This window comes from Tyto alba, unplaced genomic scaffold (genome assembly GCF_018691265.1).
Source record: "Tyto alba isolate M040663 unplaced genomic scaffold, T.alba_DEE_v4.0 Super-Scaffold_2, whole genome shotgun sequence".
NCBI classification, from domain to species: Eukaryota; Metazoa; Chordata; class Aves; order Strigiformes; family Tytonidae; genus Tyto; species Tyto alba.
In genome coordinates this window covers 39,864,540-39,885,593 of record NW_024881282.1, presented here as the reverse complement: position 1 = coordinate 39,885,593, position 21,054 = coordinate 39,864,540, and the positions used below count along the sequence as shown (strand labels likewise).

Genomic DNA, 21,054 nt, shown 5'->3' with positions numbered 1-21,054 from the left:
GCTGATCACATAAATATATGTTCTACATGTTGTCCCTTTTGCTCTGATGCCCTTACTTCCGGATCTCACGTCTGCAGCTGCTGCACAAGATCTACTCTTATGTGCCTTACTTTTCCTTTATCTATCTCTGGTCAGCATCTCTTCTTCTGTATTCCCTGGCCTTCTGTAGACTTGATGGCCTCCTTCGTCCGTGACTTCAGTTCTAGAATCAACAAAATCCATGGTCTGGCAACTTGTCTGTTTTGGCACATATCAGAGCAAATGGAGCACAAGCTAGTAACTCTCGTTTTCAAGCGGTTACAGGCACCAAAGGGGATATAGTGAAGGGTAAGAACAGTCTGGTACATGAGAGACTAGTGGATTAAAATCAAACACAAAAGTAGAAACACTGTTCTCAAGACCATTACAGTGCCCAGCTACAATAAATGTATAATAGGAAGATCTAGAATGATTCAAAATGGAGAATTCAGTGAATACAACCCCTGATGTTTCCCCATCCCTTGTCACCAACCACAAAAATCCATCTCTGTAGGTTCCTCTTCTACCTAATTAGAAAACTAGAATGGAAAGCAATAAACAAAAAGTGTTCTAGTCAACATTAATGCACATGCTTTTGTGTTATCCATTCTCAGTATGAGAAAGCTATTCCTCCGTGGCTCTCTTCATCAGCGTCCAACAGCATCAATTCTGATGGGAGTAGGGGCAACAAAACAGTGGAAAACAGCAGCAAGCATTAAATGGCTCACTTGCTCTATCATGCAAGGTTTATTCTGCTTCAACCATAGTAACAGGACTCTCGTGGAGGTGGTCCAGCTGTACTAAAACCAGCATATAATAATGTGGGTTAAAAGTGGTACCACAGCAGTTCCCAACTGGTGAGGCATGTCTCACTGCTCTGAACGTACCTCGAGCCCAGGGAGTCAGCTCCCCTGCACCCATCCCGGTCCCATGCAAGGCCCAGCTGGATGTTGCCATGTTTGAGTGCTCTTACAAGCAAACGCACTGGAGAACATGCTGCTGTGACACCTGTGCAGCTCAGGATTGTGTTCGTTTGGTTGGTACTAGAGCATTAGCTTAGTCTTTTGAAGTCCTGTGCTGGCTGAGAACTGTAGCAGGGCGGGAGTGAGGCGGTGCCCATGTGTGTGAGCCAGGGGGGGAAATGGAAGGGAGCAGCCGGCTTCAGTGAGGCCAAGGGGGCAGAACTTGCACCTCAGTGAGGTGCAAGGCATTACCAGTTTTCCCAAGCAAAGACCTGGCTGCAGAAGCATTTTAAAACACAGCTATGCAGCATAAGGTCCATTTATAACCCTTATATGTTATAAATTATCATGATACTATATTATACTATATACTATAACTACATCTCAGGCAAGAGTTGTTAAAATATACCAGTAAAGAATTTAAAAAAAAAAAAAAAAGTAGCCAGAATGGTTGTATTAGTAGAAAGCCTGTGAAAAGTATAAACTCAGTACAGGAATTTCAACAATTAGGCTGAATTAATGAATCATCAGTGGATGCTGGTAACTGGTATTTCTGTTTTCTAGGTAGTTGTGGAAATAGGACACAGCAGTGCTCTCTACCATGTATTAGTATGCTCCCTTTTTTGCTCCATGTGACTTGGAACAAGTTATTTTTTCTTATATTATTTTCCTTCTGTACAAGTTATTTCTCATGTGACTTTGTTCAGTGTTCTCAAGGTGTATAATCTTAACAATTTTAAATGCTGTAAAACATTTAACGGCAGCTGTACCTACTGGGAAAGGACTGCTTTGTTCTGGCAACATTTTCCATTTTTTATTCTATTTCCCTAAGCAGATAGCTGCTGATGAAGACTGAGTAAGTCTCTGCTGCTGACCCTCAGCCTGCATTTCTGAACCCTTCCTTCGCAGTGGCTACTGGCTTGTCACCTTACTCCACCAACTCTCTCCAAACTGAAACTCAGTTGTGCGAAAGTGTTTTGTGTCACCCCAACAGTTTGGACTCCCCCAATTCCAGCCGGCTGGAAAACGCAGGAGACCAAGAAAGGGTCTTTCAAACTCCAGGGCACACTATCCCCCGCTCCACCCCTCGGGAAAAAAAAAAAAAAAAAAAACCAAAACAACTCCACACAGGTAAAACATCGTCTGGTCAGAGCTCAGCGCGTCAGTGGGGACTACAAATAGGAAGCACGAGGTGACCTGGCATAGGACAGAAGCTGACGGCAACGACAGCGCCGGCACCCAGCGGTGCCCCCCGCCGCAGGCTGACGGCCCGGGGTCAGGCCGAGGGGGACGGCGGTGCCGCGCTGGCGGCCGGAGGTGGCTGCGGAGCCCCCGCAGCCCGGCGCAGCCATGGCGCGCCCCCTCCCCTCGCGGCCGCCCGCAACGGCCACGCCGCGCGTGCGCGTCTGAGGGGCGGTGCGCGGGGAGGCCTCTTCCTCCTCCCCGCCCCGGGGGAGTCCTCCAGCCTTCCCGGCGTGCCCCGCGCTCACCATAGAGCGGAGGGCCGGCCCTGCTGCGCTCGCTCGCTCCGTGCGCGGGGAGGCGGCGCGGCCGCGGCGACATGGCGGGCGTGGGGCAGGCGAGCAGCGCGGCGGCCGAGGCGGAGAAGCACCTCAACGGCGAGCTGCCGCCAGAGCCCGAGGACAAGGACGGCGCAGAGGGCGGCACGGCGGGGCTGGGCGCGGAGGATGGTGCCAAGAAGAAGCGCAAGAAGAAGAAGAAGGGCAAAGCGGGCCCCGCGGGTAGGGACCGGGCCGGGCCGCGCCGCGCCGGGACCCTCCGCTGACAGGCCGGCGGCGCCGCCGCGACCTGGCAGGCCGGGCCTCGTACGCGGTAGCGGGCAGCTGTGGGTGGCTAAAGGGTCCCGCCGTACGGGGCGCGGGTGGAGCGAGGGGTGCCGGGTGGGGTGATGGGCGCCGGCGAGGCCGCTGTCCCGGACCGTGGCGGTTGTGTGGGCTGAGGGGGGGGATCCCCTCGGCGTGGAGGGGGTTGGCAGGTGCCGGGGGGATGATGCTGCCGTTGAGCGCCGGGCAAGCCGGGGCGAGGGAAGTCCTCTCTGCTCCGGTGCGCGCAGGAGAAGCCACCCCTTCCCTCATCCTCTCCTCTGCCCCGAGGGGGGAAAGTCGTAAGGCTGCTGCTGTAAAAGTCATCCCGCGTGATGGAGTCGGTACCCCTCCCAGGTTCTCCGAGAGAGCTGGAGCAAGTCTGGGCAAATAGTGTCAAGAACTACAGTTTGAGTTTGTTTTTAGCAGGCTAGCACTTAGTGATGATCACGCTGTGCGTTTGTAATTATCTACTTCACGCCCGTTTTATCTCACAAGAGCAGGCTGCTGCTGTGGCAAGAAGAATTAGTTACTCTGGCCAAAAAAAAAAGTAATCAGAAGTGTGGATAATGCTACCTTTATACACAAGTTTCAGTAACAGTACCTGTCACTGTAGTGCTGTACAATCTTACACATTGGGTCTGCTTTGGAAAAGACGAGAGCACATGATGCTTTTTATCAGTAGGAGAAGTATAGCGTAATATTTTTACAAAATTTTGGGGGCTATTGTCTACTGTTGTGGACCTGTCCTTTTACTGTAAGTCATACTCTAATTTTACAAACAGGACAAGAAACAGATAAAGAAGGAGACGGTGCTCTTGATGATGTAGCAAAACAGTTGGATAAGCAAGCACTGGAGGAGAAAGAAAAAGATGATGATGATGAAGGCAAGTGTAACTTATCTTTTCTCTTGACATTTCCAGTTTCAACTTCTTTCTAGACTCATTTTAAGGAAACCTTTTACAGATGCCTTTTGGGTTTGGTTGTTGTTTTTTTTTCTTTTTTCTTGGGAGAGTATGATGCAACTATATATACTTTTCACTTTTCTGCCAACAATTTCTATATCGCACATGCATATATATAAAAAATAACAGGGATAACAGCTTTGTTAAAGCTTCTTGTTTTCAAGGATCTTATTGCTGAAGGGAAACGTTTAATATAAGGTAAGCTATACATTATTCTCACTTTCATTACCACGGTCAGTATAAATTTATGTTCCAAATTATGTCTCTTATTCTTCGCTTAGAACAAAAAATACAGAGAAAATTTTAAGGGAGCATTTTAATAAATAAAAGGCCTTAGAGTCTTTATCAGTGACTTGAAACCTGTTCATCTGTACTCCTAATTTTTTATTAAAACTGAACTGGGGAGAGGTTAATACACAAGCAGGGCGTAGACCTTGTTTGTTGCTTGTGCTATGCAGCTGATGTTCTAAGCAAGTGCCTTGGAAGTGTCCAGTATTGAAATCCAGACTGGATGCATGTTTTCTGTAGGAATATCAGATAAAGGTGCCATATTTCCTTTGTTTCGATGGATGGTTCTCAACAGAAATGGACATTTAAGAAAATACATTTCTTAAATTAGTAATTTAGTTTCCTTCTGAATTAACATTTAAAGTTGGCTCAGCACCCCAAAATGTTTCTTATTATTCTGCTTAGAAATAGTCTTAGTTGACTATTGCTGGAATTCATAATTCCAGAATTTAATTTAATTTAAATTAGATCTAGAAATTTTTTAAAAATTAAATAAGTGTACTGGCATTTATAAAATGGCAAATAAATTGATCTTTGAATATATATAAAGCATCCAGTTTTATGCAATTACTTTCTGTAAAAGTATATTCTGATGGATTATTTGTTTTATGGTCTATTTCAGGTTGAAAAATAATTAATACAAGCTGTGCTTTGCCATCATTGCAACTAAAGTAAGAAATATTGAGGAGCATAGTGAAAACTTTATGCAATGAATAGAATTCTTTGAAAATTATTAGAATAGTTATAGTTCCATCTCAGGGGAAATAACATTCTTAGTTGCAGATCAAGTGCTGTGTTCTGTTATCCTTTTTACAGTATTAGCAATTAGTATTACAGTATTATAAAGTATTTTAAAAAATATGAAGTGGCTATCACTGAAATAATAATCTTCCTTTTTTCCACATATTAGACTTGGATGTATTTTTAGAAAAACAGTAATATTTTTGCAGGAAAAATAAAAATTGTTGTAAGTTTTTTTTTTTTTGAAGACAACTGTGTGTTCTTGCCTGTACTGATTCTCACCACTTGCCATCTGAATTGTGTGGTTTCAGAGGCTTTGCTTAAGACATGGTGGTGCATTAGATTAAAAGCAATAAAATACCTACTTTTTTTTTTCTTGCTCCTTGATAAGCCCATACCTGAGTGGCTTCAGGAATGAGACTGTATACCTTTTGAAATCTGGGAGAGATTAGTAACTGATCTTCAGATTTCTGTTGCAGTGTTAAAACATGCTGATAAATAACATTTTTGCATTATATTAGGCTAAGTTATTAAACAGCCATACCAAAATGTCATAAGGTTGGGCAAAGGTGACACATTACTGAAATTTGTCTCAGCTGCAGAATTACAGTACTCACCATGACATAAAAATGTAGATGACACTGACCCTTATGAGAGGCTTGAAATCTAGTGACTGGAACAACTGGTCAGTGTTTTGGTTTGGTTTTGAATAAATGGGCAGATACAAGTTTCTCTATAAATGCATTCAAAATCGTAGTGCTTTGACTTGATTCTGAAAGTTCTTTTCAGTTTTACTTTTCGCTTTAGATAAAAATAAATGCTCTAAATGTAGATGACTAGTGCTTTTCCATTTTGAAATGAACTTGTGTTTAGGTCCAGAAGGTTTATTAGATGGTATCACACTAGATGAATACTTCATTGTCTCTGAAGTAATTAAGCATTAGATGTAACCAAATGTGAAGTCCACAGGGTTATTGTTAACTCCCAAATGTGACTGTAACATGGTGTATCTGATTCTTAGCACTTGCATGCTGTGCACTCTGAAAACCTCCCGCTGGTGCCTCCCACATGCTCAGTGTTCTGCTCAGTGCTGGTTGTGACTTTCCCTGTTATCTCCAGATTAAACTCATCCGGACCAAGGCGCTCATTTTCACTTGTTTGGGTTTATTTCTCCAGATGCATTAAGTTCCTTTAGCTGAAGCATCAGCAGATGTGTTTGAAGCAATAGTTCCTAGCTTTTTGTTAGCTGTTGTGTCTAATACAGTTCTCTCTCACACCCTCCCCCAAGTCCAGGCATCAAGTAGAAGAATTTGAAGTTGGACTTTCTGAAAACTTTTCCTGAGCTTTCTGGTTTTGATATGTTTGGCGATATTTTTAAGTCATCAACTTCAGAAAATATTCTTTTAGGTCTGTGTTTGGCATAGGGACTGAAAATGGTATTTGTTTGGTGGCAGCTTCTGGCTGTCATCTTTTAATTCATTAAATTCTACTGTGAAAAAAGTGTTTCTGGCTTGTTGAGATGGTTTTGTCTCATTCAGAATTCTTTGGTTCTTTAAGGTTGTTTTATGTTCACCTGAGCACTTTCTTTCCTGTAGATGGAGAGGGTGAAGGAGATGGAGCAACAGGGAAAAAGAAGAAGAAGAAGAAAAAGAAGAAAGGACGTAGGTATCAAGCACAAAAACAAAGATAGACTGCATGGATATTTGGTATAAGGATGTGTAAGAGCTGTTCTTGGCAGTTGAAACAAATTTTGGGGTGCAGTTTGGGTTTGTAGGCTAAGTCTGGCTGAGTTTTCTTTCTAGTACTGCTGAATGCCACCTTAAGCATCAGTCAGATCAAGTCATATGAGGACATTGTGGTATGATGTAGTTTTGGTAGAAGCCCAAATTCTAGTAAGGGGGTCTGAAGTAGCTTGTACCATTTCACTTTTATGGTTGAAATAAGGTGCTTAGCATTTCCAGTGTACCATATGTAATACTTTCTTAAATTACACTCAACAGCTAAAGTCCAGACAGATCCACCTTCTATTCCAATATGTGATCTATTTCCCAGCAACATATTCCCGAAGGGAGAAGAATGTGAATACCCACCAACACAAGATGGGTGAGTGTTTTAAGCTTAAAAAATGCTGTCATCTGCATGTGCTGAACTGCAAAACTGTTAATGTACAACTAAATGGACAAGAATGTAATGTGCTTTTTTTTAACTGGATCATCTAAGTACTTAACGAATAGAAGTCTTCAGGCCAGATATGTTCCTCCTTCTCTACCCTTTTAGTTAAGGGGACCTCGAGACCCAGAGTAACAACAGGATTTCAATAGGCAGCCTGTAAGAAAAATATAGTCTGAATTAGAACTGAGTGAAGGTTTAAAATTTAGGGAAATGAGATGCTGTTATGCAGCAGTTTTGGGTGCATCTAGATGTCAACTTCTTGTGTGTTTTGTTGATTTTTTTTTTTTTTTTTTTTTTTCTTCTGTAGAGACATGTCAGTCTCAGGGTATGAGACAGTTTAATTTAAAAGCCTAAGTGGTGTATTCTGCACTTGGCTTCTCTTTGTTTGTATGACTATATGGCTATTATAACCTAAACTGATTTTTATAATTTGTAGTGATGTGGGAACAATGTGCAATTTCACTAAAAAACCAGCTTCTAGTGGTGTACTGGAACAGAGATCTGCATCCTTATGTTTTCACAGGGTACTATTACTTCCTTATGCTTTGTTAGGAACTAGGATATACCAGCTTAACTGAGTTTCTTGATTTATTTTTTTTTTCCTTGCATGAAGTGTTGTGGAAGGTCATGTTTTGCTGGTATAGGGTGGGGCAGAACCAGTTTAAATTGCATGAAAAGCTGAATGAAAAGACCAAGTATTACTAAAAACTTCCCAGGAAATTTTGAATCAAAACTCTGAAAAAATAGTTTAAACCGAGGGAAGGGGGAGCAGGTTAGTAAATTTCTGAAAGCATTGTTTAGTTTTCAATGACTTTTTTTCAGAAAAAAGTTTCTCACATGGTGTAAACAACATAGTTAAAAGTGTCTAGTACATCCTATAAATTGTATTCAGATATTCACAGATAATATGATTTTATGAGATTGGGTTTTGAGGAAGCCTTTTCTTCTTTTTAATGACTTAAATTTGATCACAAGGTGTGTTCATATCTATTTACAAATTACTGCCTTGTTTGTATGCACAGTATTAGCAGGCTAATGAAGGACTTCCATAGGGTAGTCCTGGTGGGCTGATGCAGGAGTGATTCTTTCATGCAGAAGGGTTAAGTGTTTGTATATGCATATGCCATGTTCAGAAGGATGTGATTTAAGCAATGCAGGAAATCAGATTATAAACAGCTTAGGCATGTTCATAGTTTATTAAGAAATGACACACTATTTTTACACCTCTGTTATGTATCCAGCTGTTGAAGATTAAATGTTTTACTCTGGGTTTGCTACTGTTCATTTGAAAGGAAAAAAAAAAATCCCATTAGAAAAGGTGTTTTGTTTTTGTTGTTTTGTGTTGGTTGTAAGTGGGGCATCTTTTCTGTATCAGGAATGTTCTGCTGTGGAAGAAGAATATACTCTTTTAAGGAACCTGAAATAGTTCTTTATATAATTTGCTTAAGCAAATACATGCTTAGTTTTGTTCCTAGTTTGAATATTTAACTCTTATGATGCTACTCTAGCATTTCCTAACATAAGCAGCTACTTAAATTAGTAGCTGATATGAATGCTAGGATTTTTCATATTCTGAATAATAGTTTAATTTTATATATTGGTAAAGCATTTTTGTGCTGCTGCTTATTCATGCTGAGGTCAGTAGGGTTTTGTCTTTGATTTTATTTTTTTCCCTTTTTGGATCTTAACTCTTGGTATCACATGCTTTCTGAAGTTATCTCGAATCAACCTAGAATTGTGTGTTTTGTATGAGAAGCTGAACTAGAAGCAGGTATCATTCAATTTTCAAGGGAAAAGGAGCAGAGAATGAGTTCTTAGATAACAGGCTAACAGCTTTGGTATTTTTATATCTCAGGTATTTAGTTCTGTTTGAAGGCTCGTGCTTTCTGCTGCAGACACCTGAATTTGAAATCATGTGACAGGGAGGGCGGAAGATCTATAAGCAATATTTCACGATACACTGATTTTGTTAAAGTGAGATTAAGAAATTCTTGTCCCCACCTGCTTGGTTCTGCCCCTGTGTTGTTATCTGGGTTAAAATAATCTGTGGGAATTGTTTCTGGTGTTCTTATCTTTGATCACTAAATTCTAGTTTACAGCACAATCCTGTAAAGATTTGTGCTAGTGAAAACTGGGTACTGTGAACTGGAGTGAAAAGATGGGAACAAATAGCTTGGAGCAAGAGGTGACTTATGTGGTAACCATCACATTAGGAAGCTGTCTTCAGAAAAGCTCACTAGCTCATGTACCTGCCACAGGTCTCACCTCAAACATCAAGTCCTCCATCTGATCATTTGATTTTTCTCGTGTCCTGAAGTGCTTAGGCCCAAGCAGGATTTCTTGTTGCCTCCTTTCCTGAGCTCCCGGGTGTCAGTGGTGCAGCTTTGGCAGCAAAATGCTTTAGGTCTGATACAGTATTTTTAAATGTAGAGGCTGTTTTGTCCCCCAGTTGTCTTGCAGGGAGTGACTGTGTGCTGAAATACAGTAGGCAGAGCAAGGACGGCTTCCTGCCAGTTTGGAGTTTGCATTTAAGTCCATTGCTGATAGCAGAGCGGCTGCCCAGACTCTGTCAGCAGCTCTTCCTACCAGAGGGTGTTCCCTGCTGGAATCCAGAGCAGTCTGAAAGGATCCTCAAGTCCTCCTCCACTGTTTTTCTGCAGTTACACCCTTTCCATCTTCTTTTGCCGTGACTACTGTGCTGGCAGTAGTCCAATTCCCAAATGCAGTAAGGGGGCTCGGGTGTTGCAGCCTGTTGCCATTTTTTGGTTTGGGGTTTTTTTGGATGAAATTTACCAGTGTTAAGGCAAATTCTAAGAGTAGTACGAGTGATGCTTGCTATTGGATCAAGAAAACTGCTTAGAAAAGTTAAGTATGGGATCTTTCCACTGTTACTGTATACGAAAAGGAGTGGGAAGTTCCAGGGAAACCAGCAAAAGGGTCTCAAAATATTTGGGTCCTCTCATCATTCTGAGAAGTTTTACAGAATAGCCTGTTACCCTTTATCTTTTCAACTCTGCTTTAGGATTGCAGGCCTCTTAACACTGTATAAATACTCAGTTCAAAATGCAGTAAAATTGCAGGGTGTAGTGTCCTGGCTCACTCATACCTGTGTTTTGGCTGTAAGTGGAGCCAAATTACATGTCTGTAAAACAGGTAAGCAGCTACAGCTTTGGATTTCAAAAAGTAATCCTATTCTGTTGTTTGCTTAGAATCAGCTCACTTACATAAAGGTAAAAGTTAATTCCTAAATCTGGAAACTTGGGCGTAGTTCAGCATCTTTGGTCCATCTTGTCTATCATCCCTTTTCTTTTATGACCCAGCTGCCAAGATGCGCAGCTGTGTATTGGTTTTGTATTTGTCCTGCATAGTATTTACGGAGCTCTTTGAGTTATTACTGGGTTTTTTTGCATCACTACAGGGCTCCAGCTTTGCCTTTTGGAGGGAATCTCTACTTTGTAGTCAGAAGAGTAGTCTTTTAGTTAAGTTCTGCCAGTTGCTGGTGTGCTTAAATTACTTTTTTGTTTGTTTGCTTTCTTGGAAGCTTGGTTGTGTGGTTTCTTGTATTTGTTCTATGAACCTACTAAAGAGCCAAAATGAGTGTTTCATTCTCCCAAAACAAATGTTAGTTCATCATCCAGAAAATTTAGAAAGCAACTTCCTGGTACGTGTCATAGTTACTATGCACTGTGTTAGGTGTTACTACCTAAATATTCTGAGGATGAATGAAAGTAACACTGGAACAGCAAGCTCTTAAATTTTGAAGGAGCTTATTGTGTCTGTCAGTAACAGTTTCTGAGCCAAGTAACTACACTACAGTGCTGAGATTCTTCTCCATACAGGAGGAGCGCTGTCTGAGTAAGATAGGGCAAAAAATAAACTTTTTGCATGAGCAGAGCATCTGGCAGTGATTTGCCCTGGTAAACGCAAGATAGAATTGCAGGCATTGACGTGAATTTTATACGCCTGTTCTGTCTTTTTGAAAAATATTATGCATCTTTCAAGCACACTGCTTCTCTGGACTTTTGGGAGGGTTGGGAGGTAAGGCTTTTGAAAATGTAAAGGGAATAATATGATTCATGGTCTAACTGAGTTTAATTTCTATGTATGCATGATATTTTTTTTTCTGCAATGTTACTGCCTTTCACAGGTGCCAGTCTGTGGTGCTGATAATTTTTTTTTTTTTATTTAAAGCTTTCTTTATTCTGAAAATTTTATAAATCAGGATCTCTTCTGTTGCACCCAGGAATGTAGACCTGACTGGTTAATAAGCACTTTGTAGGCTTTAGACAGAAGTTGTAATGACTGCTGTGATTATAGTAACTATTCATGACACATTCTATTTATTTTGAAGGCGAACTGCTGCTTGGAGAACAACTAGTGAAGAAAAGAAAGCACTAGACCAAGCCAGCGAGGAAATCTGGAATGATTTTCGGGAGGCTGCAGAGGCACACAGACAAGTGAGGAAATATGTTATGAGCTGGATAAAACCTGGAATGACAATGATAGAAATCTGGTAAGGACCAGATCTTTGAGAAGACCTCTGCTGTACATTTTTCTTCATTCTTTAGAGGGAGAGGGATCTAATCTCAAATTCTTGTGCTTAATTCACTGTGTCAGAAGTGTTGGGGGGATTTCTGTTTGAGATAAACAGAGTCCCCAGTTATTTCCTTTACGTTTCCTCTTATAACATATTCTTAGCTTGTGCAGCTTTACGGGGCCTGGGATCATAATGAATTTCAGACTAAATTTTCAGTTATGTTCACTTATTTTGAGCACATACTTGATTTTAATGTTCAGTGCCTTGGCTACTCTTGCACAGAAGTTCTGCAGTGGTGCTGAGAGAAGCAGCAATAGCAGTAGCAAGCATCCTGGCTTTTGCCAGAACTGTCAGTGAAATTCAGTGTGGATGAGCAATGCAGGTGCAGTCTGTGGCTGGGAGTGGGCAAAAAGGCATAAAAACAGCGTGGCTCTGTACTCAGTTGAGGGCAGGAAGATTTTTGTCTGTATTTAGTCTTCACTGATGTTTCTGGAGAAACACAATGTTTCTTTGTGGTATTCTCAGTTGATAAGAAATAACTGAGTAAACGGATTAAGATAAACATGAGTTTGATCAAGGGAAGGTTTAAAGAAATAATTAGCCTGGACTGATTCTCTTGACTCATCCAACTGTTCCTTTTTTTGTCCTTCAGTTTATCTAGTGTGAATGTCCACTGTTCAAGTACTGCACTGATCCAGGACAGTTGAGTTTCCAAAATCAGGTTCTTTCAGCCTGGTATGACTGAGGACTGTACTGACAGGAGTAGGATAGTAGAGTTAATCAGAGCTGATTCCCAAGGTAACTGTGCAAGGATAATGGAAAAAAATAATATACCATGAGGGGAAGTGGAAGACAGACAGCTGCCTTAAAAATCACTAGTCTGGCTGAAGCAAATCTATCATACCGAATAATACAGTTTGACTGTTACAGTTTTAAACAATTTTCTCAAAGCATGACTTTTCTTCCTAAAGTGCCTCAGGCTATGGGCACTCGCCTGTTAAGATAAGCTCCCTTCTTTTTGCAGATTGTTCTGAGCGAAAGTGTGGTGCACTGATGTGAGCTGCGGTTTACATCATTCACTGCCAGTGTAGGAGTCTGCACTGGTGGACATGTATCTGTAGCTTTTTAGTAGCTAACAGCTTGAGGTGAGACAAAAACCAGGAACAAATGCTAGTCTTACAAGGTTTTATTTTATCACAGTTACTGAGTAAATAAAAAAAATATTATTATCCTCCTTAAAATAGAAAATTTTTTTTTTCAATAAATGAGAGGATTAAACTATTGCCTTTTTTTTTTTTCTCTTAAATCCTAGTAATTGAAAAAATGCATTCAATTTGCCTAAACTTCAGTTGTATAACCTCTGCTGCTCAGGAAGACTGCACTAAATGTAGTTTGTAAAGGATGGGTATTTTAAATTTAGAGTAAAAACACTAGCGAAATACTCAGTTTTGCTCAAGAAAGGGTAGAAGAAACGACACCAAGAACTGAAGATGGTTATGTTGTACTTAAGTTTTCTAGTCTAGAGTGTCCTCCTAGTTAGCATAATTAAAACATCTGCATGAGTGTATTTCTCAGGTTTTGTTCTTGCATTGATTTATTTGAAGTCATAATAAGAACTACTAATGACAACTGTTACATTATCTCTTGTCCTCTCTCTCTCGTCTGCCTTTTAGTGAAAAACTAGAAGACTGCTCACGTAAGCTGATAAAGGAAAATGGTTTAAATGCAGGTCTTGCATTTCCTACTGGGTGTTCTCTGAATAATTGTGCCGCCCACTACACTCCCAATGCTGGAGATCCAACAGTCCTGCAGTATGATGATATTTGCAAAATAGATTTTGGGACACATATTAGTGGTTAGTTTTCATTTATGATTTAAAACTTTGAGAACATTCCTCAGTGCAAAGACTATGAGGCTAATTAACTTCTGCTTATTTCAGGTCGTATTATTGACTGTGCTTTTACAGTCACCTTCAATCCAAAATACGACAGACTATTACAAGCTGTAAAGGATGCCACAAATACTGGAATAAAGGTATGATCATTGTGAAAGACATTTACCAAGTCTTTTACAGTGAACTTTGCAATTATTTTCCATTTATATTTGTACTTTATTTTCAGTGTGCTGGAATAGATGTACGCCTCTGTGATGTGGGGGAGGCCATACAAGAAGTTATGGAGTCTTATGAGGTTGAAATTGATGGCAAAACATACCAAGGCACGTTCTTTTCTTTATAGAAGGATAGTTGCTCTTAGACTATATATATTTCTACAAATACTGATTTATTTGTATCATTCTGAAAAGACCTCTGTACTAAAAGTGTGGTATGAATGACTGATGTAAATATGTGTTTCTGACTGGCTTGCAATTCCTCTGGAGGAATGTTCTTGGCTTATCTTTCCAAGTATTGTATGTTTAACAGGTAAGATGAAGGCTAAACAACTGTTTCAAAATTTACAAATTATTTGATACCTGCTGTTTGGCTTCATTAATGAACTTTTGTTACTGTTGGAGTTGCTAGTCTTTAGTAATGATATATTGATAGAGCCTACAAAACATAACTTGTGTCTTGGCTGGAATTTATACAAGCTGGGTGAATAGTTTTTTGTTTAGTTCCTCTGTGCTATTGATGAGTCACTATTGTACTTTCAGTATGGGCTAACAAACCAAATTGCTTTAAAGGGTTTAACATGTTAGGAAATTGCCTGTAATATTAATGTTTTCTTCAAAAGTGAAACCAATTCGCAATTTGAACGGACACTCGATTGGGCCATACAGGATACACGCTGGAAAAACGGTGCCCATCGTGAAAGGAGGAGAAGCCACAAGAATGGAGGTAAATGGATTTCTTAAATCTTTCTGTTAAGTTCCCAATTGTCACTGCAAGAATAATGTTTCCTGTGCAGTTCTAATGTTTACTGTTGGTGATCCTGGTGGGTGATAACAGCAGAAGAAAAACTTTGTTGTACTTCGTAGTGTTTCTGTACAGCAGTGATCACTCTTGTTTCATCTGAGTGGCTTCTCCATTTAGCCCTGGAATGTTCTGGTATCTAACACTTTCTAAAACTGAAGCCTTGGAACCCTGCTATTTAAAAAAAAAAAAAAAAAAACACCATACCACCCCCCAAAAAAACAAACCATCAAACAACAAAAGATCCCCTTGAAATCTGAACGGCCTTAGTAAAGTTTACAGAAACTCTTGCATATATATTCAGATTTTGGTGTGAACTTCAGGAACCAGAGTTTTCCTGAAATTTGTCTGGACTTGCCAGTCATTCACACTCTCCTTGTTTGTTTACTCTGCAATTAAAAAGACACAATAACAATCTTCTATTGATCAGGTAATTTTTGAGAAATGTTTCTGTAGTGTTGTAGCTTTGGATGACTTTTTGCAAGCACACATAGATATGACATCTTTCTTGAAAAGCTTCCAGTGCTTTCCAGTCTGTCTTTGCAGATACAAAATAATTAAGCATATTTCTGGTTCATGTGAGAGGCTAGAGGAAAGATGGTGTTTGAGTAGTGTTTTGGAGCAGGGGAAGAGAAATTGCTGTACATGATGTGGCAAACTATACCGTTTGGAAAAGCGGTATTAAAATATGTAACCTGAGATTTAGCTGCCATTTTGATGTAAGCTTGTGTTCTAGCAAGATAAGAAGGCTTATTTAAGAGATTGGTAATAAGATAAAAAGCTTTTAATTCCATTCTAAACCTGATCACTGATCAGCAGTGATCACTACTAGTAAGCCTATCAGAGTAAAGAAGACTTGCAAGAGCTGAATGGGGACAGACGTGGTCTGAACAGGATTGGTTTTTGAGGTAGGCTTATTCTCATCACTCAAAACTTTTATCATAATTGTTGATCGCCTTGCTAATGATATGAGCAAAAAGACAAAGTTTTAACTATCATCATATCTTGAGGAGTGTGCAAGGGAACTAAAAGTATTGGAAAAGCAAGGTACAAAAAGCTTTTGTGCCGTTCTTGTTTTAGCTTAGTGAAGGGTCAGGTCTTGTATATCATCCATCGTTGGTGTAAACTTAAGTATTCTTTAAGCAAATTTTACTTAAAGATTTTTACAGCTTTGAGATTGTTTTAATTGAATATCCAGACACTGGGGAGACGACATTTTTTAAATATCTTCAGCTTCCGAAGATTACTCAAGACACAGTCCTAAATCATTAAAGGCAGTGAGTTTTGCCAATGAAGAACGTGGAGCGTAGCCAAGCTCCTACTGTCCTGTGCTAATTATAGTCTCAAACTGTGATCCAGTGAGTTTTTTATGATGGAGAGAAATACAGTCTCTGATCCTTATTCTGAAAAAGTGGGTGTAAAGGGAATTTTTTTGTGGCATTGTGTGGGGGTTTTTCTGGTTTTGTGGGGTTTTTTTGATGAAATCAGTTGAATATTTAGGGGTATCTTTGAGAGTGTGTCTTGAATTTGAAGCCTGTGTTACTGCTTTTTATATGGCTTCTTATTTTTGGGTTGTGACTTTCAAAGTAGCTTAAACTGAAAACCCCAGCTCCCGCTGTCTGTTATTGTTTGATGCCCTATCTTGCTAAGTCCTTTTCACAGTCCTACTGTTAAGGATATGTGAATGCACTTGGCAGAAATGAGTTTATTTAATGGCATTTCAGTATGTTCTTGGCTAGAATTTTGATAATGCCCTTGCAGATATATATCACCTTCATTTCTTGAAGAAATTCATCTTGTGGAGTGGAAATGAGCAGGTTAAGGGTTTATACTAGCAGCTGTTACCAGAAAATTCTTGCAGAAATTGGGCAGAAAGTTCTTCAGTGCAGTAAGTCCCTGTAATCAACATCTATTTGCTATGTCTAAACTATACATTTCCTAGGACTTCTATCTGAATAGCAAAGGAGAATTACTGCCAGTTAGCAAATGTTTTGCAGCAGAATGTAGTTTCTTAGTTATGTTAGTTGTATGCTTTGACAATGTTTTAACTGCAATGACTTTGAGAAATTGTGACTAGAAACATGCTGGTATCCATGGCTTGAAACGAATAAAATGGTACTAACATAAATAGCTGATGATTTGGAGATGTCTGTAACTTTACTGTGTGAAATCTCCATATTGAATTTTTCTCTATGTTGATTTGGTGATTGAATTTATTCACCTTTTAATTAGTTGTATTCAGAAGTTGTATACTGAGATCATTATATCAGAATGGCCCAATATCACCTATTTTCATACTGCAACGTGTTCCTTTTTTTTTTCTCTCCTTAGGAAGGTGAAGTATATGCTATAGAAACCTTCGGTAGCACAGGAAAAGGTGTTGTGCATGATGATATGGAGTGTTCTCATTATATGAAGAACTTTGATGTTGGACATGTGCCAATAAGGTTGGATTTTGTCGGGTTTTGTTGGTATATTGTGCTAGAGCTACCCCCCCCCCCCTTAAGGCTCAAATTTGATCCAGTGCAGATTGTTCACTAATTAATAAGGTTGTCTGAGGACTCAAAGGGTGCTGTTAGCGATATTCTTGCTATGAAATATGGCGTGATTGTAAATCTGGAACAATATGTAATTATTTCAAAGAGTCTGGAACTGGAGAAAATACATTATTATGCTTTCAGAAATCTAGATTTTGTTTTAACAACCTATCATTAGTAATTTTTTTTTATAATTAATATGTAGATTATGTTTGTACATTAGTCTATTAAATTAACAGACTAATTTCTTAAATCGACATCTGGCTTATGGTTGTGTGCCACAATCTGTGTAAGTGCTCTTTACAGAATATATTAAGCTATTCATCATGTGGTTTGTTTGTATAGACATTTTGTGGGTTTTAAGTTCTTGTTTCAGCATATCGCTATAAAATTAATTAGATTATTTCCTTTTTCAGTGCAGAAATGCACTGGGGTTGCATTTTGGCATTTCTAGGAATGCAACATGTTCTGAAGTGAAGGTTATTATGGTTAGAAACATATCAAGCAGATGTGCTTTTTCAGATAGTTCTATTTTGTTTTCATAGAACAATCCAGTAATATGAAAAAGGCATGAGGGGGCAGTGGAGAACTAGCCTAAGTTTTGGAAAGGAACCGCTTATGTTAGGAAATAAGCTTATTTCTAGGCAGATCTAGAAATCTCTTTTTTTTTATGCTTACATACTGTAAGAAGTATGAATAATAAGCTTACTGAGTATTTGACTTCAGAAGTAAACTATGAATAATCCTTTTATTATTTAAGAGAATGATTCCTGCCACTGCGTTTAGTTTTGCTCACGTAGTTAGGCTCAGATACGTTCACATTCTAACTTCCCCTATTTGAAACTGGTGGCCAGCATTCAGATTTGTTCTGAGGTATACTTTTTTTCAGGAGGAAAATGCACTTTCTTTTGTGACCAGAACACCTGGTTGCTGTAGAAAGACGTCCCAACACTGAGCGGTCTTAAAATACCTTGAAATCTAACCCTTTTCTTAGTTGGTGTGGTTTAGTTCTGGAGTAAGTGCTTGCTGGTGATACCCGTTTGTTCTCAAACGTGTTCTTCTTCTTTCTTCAGGCTCCCAAGAGCAAAACACTTGCTAAACGTTATCAATGAAAACTTTGGTACTCTTGCCTTCTGCCGCAGATGGCTCGATCGCCTGGGGGAGAGTAAATACCTAATGGCATTGAAGAACCTGTGCGACTTGGGTATAGTGGATCCATATCCTCCCTTATGCGACATTAAAGGCTCGTACACAGCACAGTTTGAGCACACTATACTGTTGCGCCCAACGTGCAAGGAGGTTGTCAGCAGAGGAGATGACTACTAAACTCCAAGCCACCTCAGCACCTTTATACTCCAGGCGTTGTTGGAACATACTATACCAGAATTAATTTGCAACATATTGTCTGTTTTAACAGTGGACTGATGTAATACTTTCCATATTTGGAAAGGAAGGAATTAAATCAAAGGCAAGTCTTTTAATGTAACTAACCAAGGAAGAAGCTTTCAGGCCTTTAGAAATATTTCAAAAGTTACTTATTTTTTCTGTTCAGGGAAATATGTGCTCTAAAGCTCAATTTTTAGTTTGGAATGAGTTACACATTTTGTTTTGAACATTTATGATAAAAGATGCTTTTCAAATATTTATATTACCATATTCCTACTTGAATGCTTTGAATGAGTACACCTGATTTCTGCACCCAAGCCCTCTATGATATTGCCTTTTAAACTTCCTGGAATCCATTTTGTAAAAAATAAAGACAAATTTTCAGATCTAAAAATATATATACTTTTTAGAAGTCTGGTTATGATTCTGGTCAGGAGTCTGCTGGGAAACTGCTCTATTAAATATTTTACAAACTTGATTTGCAATTTCTTGTCTTGAAACTGGACCTGTCTTACCCTTAATATGAAACTTGGCCTTTCAGTGCTTACTTAAATAGTCTTGTCAGTGCTGGAATACAGTGCAAGAAGTCATCAACTTTGTCTTTGCAGGACAGAATGTGACAATGCATCAGTGAAGAGGCATGGTGTGATGATTTTTTTTTTTTTTTTTCCCCTCCAGTATGCCAGTCTTCAGTTTAGACTTCAGCTGTATTAGAACATGGCAAGTACATTTGGTGGTCTCTGCTCTTACCAGCAACATACAACTTTGAGGTGAAGTCAACTGTGAAAATTAGTATATATCCCTACATATTCTTTGCCATTGGCATGTCCTCTTGCATGGAGTAAAATTTTCTGTTGTATAATTCCCAGTCTCCTTAAGTTGTCCAATCAAATGTGAACTTTATGGGGACAAAAACAACATTAATTTATTTTGGAGTGTTAACAATTATTCCATACAGGCAAACTATTCTTGAGTATTTAATGTTTTCTCGACATAAGAGGTCATTATCTGTCTTCCTGGTACAGTGAATCTGACTGCTGAACCTACCTCATTTGTGAAGGTAAATTAACTCCCATGGCTCTTCTGGCCTAGATGCAGTATGTCTTCCAGGACTGTATATTTACCTCATGACTTGCGCATTACAATTTTACATAGTTACTAGTAACAAAAATGACAGCTTCTTTAGAAGGTCAGTAACAGTGCCTTAAAGGTAAGTGCTTAGGAAGCAGAGACTCCACCTGCTCCTTTATAGTGACACCCTGTGTTTATTTATGGAAGAGTTATTAATTCAGAAATACTGGTTCTTTCCACCACTGTCTTTGGGTAAAGCTGCATTTTTGTCCTTGAAAACCTGAGTATGTGAGCTGCAATTTAGAGGGAGCTGTGTCATGTGCTGCCTGCGGTTTAAAAATAAGAGGCATTGGTGTGTTTTCCCCCAACTGTAAGTATTGTTTAATCTTAGTACTGTTTAAACATGTAGGAATGGATGAAATAGGATTCTGAAATGTGTATTTCTGTTGCTGTTTGGGAGGCTTGGCATCCCAGTAATGAATTTTAAGTAATTTATGCAGACGTGTGGTCATGTGTGTCTCAGCTTCCAAACAAACAGTAGCCAGTGTGCACGCTCGTACATTGGAAAGTTAAAAACTGGCACTTGAAATAATCTGTGATGAACAGGGCTGCTGGCTGCATTAGCTGCTATTTTTATTTATGCTAACAGGACCATAATGCTGATGCACTATCTGACTTCATACGAGTGGGTTCTGGTGGAATGAATGGCTTCCAGCTCACTTACCTATTTTTGTAATAAGCCTGAAACAGGTAAAGACAAATCGCTTCAGTTCCTGGCCTCTCATCTGCTAATTCCAGACTTTCCTCTCTAGTCTGTTAGTAGCTCAGTGGCACATGATACTGTTCCTACAGCTTAAGGCTTTTTTGTTTTCACTGATGGTTACTTCAAGAACGCTTAGTATTAAAGATCAATGATTTGGTTTTCTCCCTTTGTATTTTCTTTTACCTGAACATAATGGGAAGATCCAAACTAGCAGAGCTGCTTTGGACTGTGGCCTCTTCTTAACTTTTTTACTTACTGGCTGTTTGCCGATTCCTATATGGAAGCTGATAATCATGCATAACAAGTTGTAGAGGAAATGCCTCAGGAAAAATACTTGCAAAACATGATTTGTTGCAATTAAATTTAATTGGGTTTGTCTGGATAGGTGCTTCCTGTGCTGCTGACCATCCTGCATTTACACCTGTCAATATAGAAGGCAAGCCCTATTTCCACCCTGTCCTTGCATTTTAAAAAATATTTCCTTTACTGCTTTTATGATCTTTAGGCTGCTTTTTACTGTAAGAAATGTAGTATTAAAGTCCAGGCCATGCTGTCTGATAACTGGACTGCACTGTATTGTCACTTGACAAAAATCAAAAAGTTTTATCAAAGACTTTTGAGCCAGACGTTCTGTCTTCCTCAAACACCCAGAGATGGAGATCATCTTGTTTCTTAAGATACATGGAGCACCAGAAATGATAGTTTTTTATAGAGAGAACATTTATTAGGAGTGCCGAAGTAGAGAGTTCAGAACCTGCTTTGCAGGGTGTTTCCTTCATGCAGACCTTGAGACACACGTGTCACTAGAGAATGTACAGCTGGACCTCGTGTAATTGTCCTTGTGATGAAGGTAAGGCCTAAGCTCTTCTGAATCAGGAGA

The 21,054-nt window shown here is 39.5% G+C and overlaps 1 protein-coding gene across 1 annotated transcript; it reads left to right on the top strand.

Moving 5' to 3' along the window:
• Positions 1-2,440: 2,440 nt before the first annotated feature.
• On the top strand, positions 2,441-18,818 carry METAP2 (methionyl aminopeptidase 2). The gene is made up of 11 exons (XM_042792828.1): positions 2,441-2,722; positions 3,589-3,690; positions 6,393-6,458; positions 6,798-6,900; positions 11,321-11,482; positions 13,180-13,361; positions 13,446-13,540; positions 13,627-13,723; positions 14,239-14,342; positions 16,749-16,864; positions 18,028-18,818. The coding sequence occupies exons 1-11, from the start codon at positions 2,542-2,544 to the stop codon at positions 18,278-18,280; spliced, it is 1,461 nt and encodes a 486-aa protein (XP_042648762.1). The 5' UTR covers positions 2,441-2,541; the 3' UTR covers positions 18,281-18,818.
• Positions 18,819-21,054: the final 2,236 nt, after the last annotated feature.

Bases quoted from the DNA above. Each gene is read 5' to 3' on its own strand.
- METAP2 (XM_042792828.1), top strand. From the start codon at position 2,542: ATGGCGGGCGTGGGGCAGGCGAGCAGCGCGGCGGCCGAGGCGGAGAAG. The intron at 3,691-6,392 runs GCAAGTGTAACT...TCTTTCCTGTAG, and splicing joins AAAAGATGATGATGATGAAG to ATGGAGAGGGTGAAGGAGAT. The intron at 14,343-16,748 runs GTAAATGGATTT...TTCTCTCCTTAG, and splicing joins GAGAAGCCACAAGAATGGAG to GAAGGTGAAGTATATGCTAT.